This window comes from Gadus morhua, chromosome 4 (assembly GCF_902167405.1).
Source record: "Gadus morhua chromosome 4, gadMor3.0, whole genome shotgun sequence".
In the NCBI taxonomy this organism is placed as follows: domain Eukaryota; kingdom Metazoa; phylum Chordata; class Actinopteri; order Gadiformes; family Gadidae; genus Gadus; species Gadus morhua.
In genome coordinates, this window is record NC_044051.1 from 36188641 (window position 1) to 36196140 (window position 7500).

The following is a 7500-nucleotide window of genomic DNA, read 5'->3' on the forward strand; positions in this document are numbered from 1 at the left end:
TAGCAGCACACCATTAACATAATTAACACAGACAAAGGTAATCAATAGAGACATAAAACAAAGTCAGAAATTAAAAACAGGAGCCGATAGATTGAAATTTTTGGTTGAGTGTTGACTTTACCTCAGTAAGTGAAGTAAAAGTCGTAAGTTGATCTCTGAATCTCATTCCAAACAACTGGTGCACTTTAAGTAAAAGCAGTCTTTCCAAACTCTGTCTTTATTTATGGAACATCTAAGAGAATACACTATACATACTTGAACGCAGATTATACTCCTGTCTATTGAATGTTAAAGACTTAAAAAACAAATATTGGCCAATGCATGTGTCTTCTGATATAAAGTGAGGTCCAACCCACCATTTCAGGAGTAAACGACAACCCCCATCGGCATGTAGACCAGGAAGCAAAGAAAAGAGGGGGGTAGTAGCATCTTATGGATGTAGGTGTAGCTCCCTAGTGTGGTTAAGATCATAAAGGGCCGTATAGTTGATGAATACACAACTGCAAACGGATGGAAAAATAAATGCTAATTTGAGTTAAATTCTCTCAATCTCTCTCCTCTTTCTTCTCCTTTCCTCCCCTTTCTCCTCACCCCTTTCTCCCATCCCCTCCCCTCCTGTCCCATCTCCTCTCTCACATCTCCTCCCGCTTGCTCTCCTTTCTCCCTTCTCCTCACCCCTCACCACCTATTCTGTTCTCCCACGTCTCCTCCTTGCCACCTGTCTTTCTTTCCTTTCTCCCTTCTCACCCCTTTCTCCCCTCCCCTCTCCCCCTGTCCTATCTCCTCTCTCACATCTCCTACCTCTTTCTCTCCCTTCTCCTCCTCCCCTCCCCTCCCCCTCTCCCCCCGTCCTATCTCCTCTCCCACATCCCTTACCTCTTCTCTCCCTTCTCCTCCTCTCTTCCCCTCCTCCCCTCCCCTCCCCTCTCCCCCTGTCCTATCTCCCCTCTCAATTCTCCCTTTTCCTCTCCTTTCTCTCCTCTCTCCCCTCCCCTCCCCCTTCGGCCCTCAGGAGGTGGACACCAGACAGGAAGTGGCTCCCAAAGCGGAGGAGGAGAGGGTGGAGTCATCGAGCAGTGAGGGCTTGGCCGCCATGGCCGCCCCCACCAATAACGGATCAGCAGAACAAGGGGGCGGGGCTTGTGGATCTAACGTAATTGAAATGGGTAGGTGGTGTGTGTGGGTGTGTGCATGTTTAATTATCCAACTGTTTCTGTATTTTTAAAGGTTTTTATGTTTTTTTGCACTCTTTATATCTATCTATATACATGCACTTTGTGCAAGGTTATAATTCCTCACATGATTCTTATTTATTTGTATTTATTTAAGGTTTATTTAAAAACCTTAAATAAAGGGACAGATGCAGATTAGCTTGAGACAGTCATCCGATGTTTGCATCACGCTAATCAAAAGCTGATCAAAGATAATTTAAGACACTTGTCCCTAGTGGGGCTTTTGGTTAAAAATAATAATAATACAGATTAACATTCTTAAAAAGCATGGAAATAGAACAGGAAATGATTTTGATTTTTTTAAACTTTTTGAGGGGTGGTACTAAAAATAAATAAAATTCTATTGAAGGGGACATGTTGTACCACCAGGTGTGAGTGTGATTAGCTTTACAAGTAGTTTCAACCAGCAACCACTGGTGGTTACAATCAGAAAGACAATTAGGACTAGTGTTCTGATTGGACCGTTTCAACCAACCAGGAGCCAGAGGCGGACGAGGAGGAGGAGCTGAAGAGAGCAGCGAGCGGAGGCTGGAGGAGGGGGAGGAGAACGGGGAGGTCTGGAGGAGGAGGCTCACCACGGAGGCCTCCGGGGGCGGGGCCCAGAACCAGGAAGTGGGCGGGGCCACGGCGGTGACCCTGCAGGACGGGCCGGGCGAGGAGAGGGATGCAGGTGAGATGTAGCTGGAGGTGTTGCCGTGACGACCGTAGACAACTCCCAGAAGATCCCAAAGACGCCGTCTGTAGTTTGCTACCCCGCAGTTTGCTAGCCCTAGCTCTCCCGCGTGGTAGCCTGCTCTCCCCTTTAACCCCAAGCACTCCTGCTTGATGATCCTCAGGCCTGCGTCGCTAAAGGGAGGAAGTCCATGTAAGGTTTGGGGGTGGAGCCAGCAGGTTGCCAGATATACCACTCCTCTAACTCCTCCCTGCCGTCTGCCACAATATGCAATGTTCTGAATTCACGCTCTGTGTGTGTGTGTGTGTGTGTGTGTGTGTGTGTGTGTGTGTGTGTGTGTGTGTGTGTGTGTGTGTGTGTGTGTGTGTGTGTGTGTGTGTGTGTGTGTGTGTGTGTGTGTGCAGGCGCTACAGCTCAGCTCAACGGCCACCTGTCTGTTCCTCGCTCCCTGCCGTCCCTGCGTCACGACATCAGCCGCTACCAGCGCGTGGACGAGCCCCTCCCACCCAGTGAGTGTGTGTGTGTGTGTGTGTGTGTGTGTGTCTGTCTGTTTAGTGCTGTCAAGCGATTCAAATATTTAATCGCATTAATGTCATAATCACGATTAATCGCGAGTAATCACGATTCATCTGAAAAATAATTATACGCTAAATATCCCTTGATTTCTTTGTCCCATTATTTTTTCTCATTTTAATGCTCTTATCAACATGGAGAAATGCATCGGCTTGCCTTGTGCAAATGTTTTTTTATTGAAAACAACATTGGCATGTACTGATCAAAACAGGACGATACAAAAAAAAGCCTATAGTGCAATTAAACGATGAACATACAAACATACTGCCTTGAACATAGCAGTCCGGCTACTGCTTCTTTGTTTTGAGCCAAAGAAAAAAAAAGAATACGCCTTTAATAACGCGTTTAACTGACAGTACTAGTACCTGTATATGTATCTTTGTATGTGTGTGTAGGCCTGTCGCGATTAGCAATATATCAATTAATTGCGCGATAAATTTAAATGAGCTGTAATCTTTTGCCAGCCGCAATAATTTACATTCACACTCTTTTTTTTAAATCATTGCTTTATTGGCCTAATCTGAGAAGAAATCTATGCCATAAACAGAAATATTATAGGGCTTTATCATACGGGTCTTCTCAATGCCGTGGAACGCTTCGTTCACTTGTATGGGTAGTAGTCCGGTAACTTGTCAACCCCAGCGTCTTCGGTTGCTAAACAACGTCTTTGTCTGACTATTTCACTGCTGATCAACACTACGAATGCTGGTAACGAATACTTTGTAAAAAGACACACCATGTGAAGTTATTTTTCCGTTTTGGCAAGTATTCGCGTAATAAGCGGGATAATGTATAGAACGTCGCAAGACACCTTCGCTGCGCGTCGCTGTCCTGTTTGCCCTGTCGGGGCTTATTTCCCGATAATGACCGGCATTCTATGCATTATATATATTTATATATATTATATATATTTAGCAGAGTAGGCCTAAGTAACAAATGTCGGGTTGAAATCGGGCTCTGTCTCATAATTACAGGGCACAACGAGTAAACCCCCTTGAGAATTTTTTGTTAAAATAGAGTCCGTTTTTTTAATTGTTTTTAGTAGTTATGTTAATTTATACTGGATATTTTAATTGTCTTCCAGACGTCCAGTTCCAGTGTTCGTTAAAAATAAAAGTTTATTGATCTTCGATGGGGTGTACTTGCATTATTATGCCATTATCATAATATTAGTTGAAAAACTGCAATATTATCGCTTATCCCAATAATTTCTGGGGCAATTAATCGCCCAGAAAAATGGGTTATCGTGACAGGCCTCTATATCTCTAAGTGTTTCTGTGTGTGTGTGTGTGTGTGTGTGTGTGTGTGTGTGTGTGTGTGTGTGTGTGTGTGTGTGTGTGTGTGTGTGTGTGTGTGTGTGTGTGTGTGTGTGTGTGTGTGTGTGTGTGTGCGCAGACTGGGAGGCCCGCATCGACAGCCATGGCCGGGTGTTCTACGTGGACCACGTGAACCGGACCACCACCTGGCAGCGGCCTACCGCCCCCCCCGCCCACACAGACCCTGCAGAGGTCCAACTCCATCCAGCAGATGGAGCAACTCAACCGCCGGTACACACACACACACACACACCCTTAGAGACACACACACACACACACACACACACACACACACACACACACACACACACACAATAATACACACGTATAGACCACCCACTTATATACATGTACACGAGCACACGCCTCAAGCTCATTAGCCCCGCCCTTTTCCCAGGTATCAGAGCATCCGCAGGACGATAACCAATGACGGCAGGCCAGACAATCAGCCGGCCAATGAGCTTCCAGCCGATCAGACGGACGCACACCCTCCTATCCCAGGTGGGTGTCCCTCAGATCGCAATGCATGCTGGTCCTTCGACATATTATCCAGCTTTCTAACTATCTGTGTGTGTGTGTGTGTGTGTGTGTGTGTGTGTTCCAGAAGCGCGTCGGGACGCGGCGGTCTCCCAGACCAGTCCCCGGTCTCGCCTCAGCCTGCTGCTCCAGTCTCCCAGCGCCAAGTTCCTCACCAGCCCCGACTTCTTCACCGTGCTGCACGCCAACCCTGTAGGTACCCCTTCTCCCTTCCCCCTCTCTCTCCAGCTCTTTCCTCCTCCCTTCGCCTTCCGCCACTCCTCTCCTCCTCCTCCTCCTCCTCCTCCTCCTCCTCCTCCTCCTCCCCCTCCTCCTCCTCCTCCTCCTCCTCCTCCTCCTCCTCCTCCTCCTCCCCCTCCCCCTCCTCTCCTCCTCCTCCTCTCCTCCCCCTCCTCTCCTCCTCCTCTCCTCCTCCTCCTCCCCCTCCTCCTCCTCCTCCTCCCCCTCCTCTCCTCCTCCTCCTCCTCCTCCTCCTCCTCCTCCTCCTCCTCCTCCTCCTCCTCCCCCTCCTCTCCTCCTCCTCCCCCTCCTCCCCTCCTCTCCTCCTCCTCCTCCTCCTCCTCCTCCTCCTCCTCCCTTCATCTCTTTCTCCATCCTCCCCCTTCTACCTTTCCCTCTCTCTCCATCCCTCTCCTCCTCCTCCTCTTCCTCCTCCACCCACCATCTCTCCCTGCTCAATCTGTATGCTCTCCTCTCACCCCCATCTCCTCCACCTTCCGTCTCCTTCCCACCTCTCTTCCTCGCTCCCACTCTAACCCCCCCAACACATCCCTTCTCCTCCCCCTCCTCCCTTCTCCTCCCCCTCCTCCCTTCCTCCTCCCTCCATCTCCTCCAACTCTAACATCCCTTAATCAGCTATCCTTCAAATTGTCCTTCCTGTCCGAATGATGTCATCTCTCGCCTCTCTCTCTCGCCCCCCCCCCCTCCCCCCCCCCCCCCCCCCCCCCCCTCCCCCTCCCCCTCCCCCCCCAGGGTGCGTACGGCCTGTTCACCTCCAACACGTGTCTGAAGCACATGGTGAGCAAAGTGCGGCGCGACGCGCACCACTTTGAGCGCTACCAGCACAACCGCGACCTGGTGGCCTTCCTCAACCTGTTCGCCAACAAGACGCTGGAGCTGCCCCGTGGCTGGGAGATGAAGCAGGACCACACCTCCAAGGTAGAGAGACACCGGGAGGGAGCAGAGAGAGAGAGAGAGAGAGAGAGAGAGAGAGAGAGAGAGAGAGAGAGAGAGAGAGAGAGAGAGAGAGAGAGAGAGAGAGAGAGAGAGAGAGAGAGAGAGAGAGAGAGAGAGAGAGAGAGAGAGAGAGAGAGAGAGAGAGAGAGAGAGAGAGAGAGAGAGAGAGAGAGAGTAGGAGCTGGGAGATGAAGCAGGACCACACCTCCAAGGTAGAGAGACACCGGGAAAGGGAAGAGAGAGGAGTGGGGGAGTAGGGGAGAGAGAGAGAGTCAGGGATGGAAGATGCGGCAGAACCAAGGTAGAGAGACACCGGGAGAGAGCAGGGAGAGAGAGAGGTGGGGGTAGAGAGACATAGAGATTGAGCAGGGAGAGAGAGATGAAGCAGGACCACACCTCCAAGGGAGAGAGAGAGAGAGAGAGAGAGAGAGAGAGAGAGAGAGAGAGAGAGAGAGAGAGAGAGAGAGAGAGAGAGAGAGAGAGAGAGAGAGAGAGAGAGAGAGAGAGAGAGAGAGAGAGAGAGAGAGAGAGAGAGGCTGGTGGAGTTCGCGTGGAGTTCGCGTGTGTCTTTTTTTATTTCTGGCTAGACAATGTTAACTTATTTATCGTGTGTGTGTGTGTGTCCTTAGCCTTTCTTCGTGGACCACAACTGCCGGGCGACCACTTTCATAGACCCCCGGCTGCCCCTCCAGAGCCCCCGGCCCTCCAGCCTGCTGGCCCACCGCCAGTACCTGACCCGCCAGCGCAGCCACAGCGCTGGGGAGGTCAGCCCCCACCGGCTGGTACGACACACACACACACACACACATATGCACACACACACGCCAAGCATGCATGCACACACAAGCACGCACGCACGCACGGACGCACGCAAACACAGACCAAGCACACGTACATACCAAACACGCACACACACATCAAACACATACACACACACACACACACACACAAAGCACAAACACACACCAAGCACACGTACACACCGAACACACACACACACACACCAAACACATACACACACGCACGTGATGTTATTGTTGAATTTAGGGAAAGCAATTTATTTTAGACGCATGTTTTTGTCATATTTGTTGAAATTCTCTTGACATCCCGACAGCAATCAATAAATCAAACGACAAGGAAATAAATCTGGTGTTGCTTTCGCGGGTCTGTCTTAAACCCTAAACAAAGTATAAATTATTTAATTCTGCCCAAATTCTTTGATTAAAACGACTAAAAGCTGAGACAAGTGTGCGTTTCTGGTGTGGTCTCCACAAGCCTGCTTCGTTTCCTAATGTGTGTGTTAAGGTCCTCACAAGCCTGCTTCATTAACATGTGTGTGATAAGGTCCCCACATTTCTGGTGTAGTCCTCACAAGCCTGCTTCATTGACATATGTTTGATAAGATCCCAATTTTTCAGTTGTGGTCCTCACAAGCGTGACAAATTTCCTAGAGTGTGTGTGTTAAGGTACTCACAAGACCGCTACGTTTCCTAAAGTGTGTGTGGCAAGGTCCTCACAAGCCTGCTACATTTCCTAAAGTGTGTGTGTTAAGGTCCTAACAAGCCCACTTAGTTTCCTAAAGTGTGTGTGTTAAGGTCCTCACAAGCCCGCTAAGTTTCCTAGAGTGTGTGTGTGTTAAGGTCCTCACAAGCCCGCTACCTTTCCTAGAGTGTGTGTGTTAAGGTCCTCGCAAGCCTGCTTCATTTCCTATAGTGTGTGTGTTAAGATCCTCACAAGCCTGCTACGTTTCCTAAAGTGTGTGTGTTAAGGTCCTCACAAGCCCGCCTTCTTTCCTCACGTGTGTGTGTTCAGGCTTCAGAGGAGCAGCGTCATGGCGGGGCCCCTCCCGTCCTCCCCCGGCCCTCCAGCACCTTCAGCTCCAACAGCAGGGGCCAGAGCCAGGAGGTGGTACCGGTCGGTGAGTACACACAACCACAACCCCACACACATACACACATGCAGCTCACACAAACACACAACCCCATCCACACAC

The 7500-nt window shown here is 49.9% G+C and overlaps 1 protein-coding gene across 1 annotated transcript in view; it reads left to right on the forward strand.

The window, feature by feature from the left end:
* Positions 1–7500, forward strand: part of LOC115542261 (E3 ubiquitin-protein ligase HECW2-like) — a 30371-nt gene that overhangs the window by 10742 nt on the left and 12129 nt on the right. The window contains 10 exon segments of the mRNA XM_030354451.1: positions 1013–1166; positions 1711–1902; positions 2310–2414; positions 3874–3968; positions 3970–4025; positions 4192–4295; positions 4399–4523; positions 5304–5489; positions 6137–6289; positions 7320–7425. Of these exon segments, the coding sequence (XP_030210311.1) occupies positions 1013–1166; positions 1711–1902; positions 2310–2414; positions 3874–3968; positions 3970–4025; positions 4192–4295; positions 4399–4523; positions 5304–5489; positions 6137–6289; positions 7320–7425 (1276 nt within the window).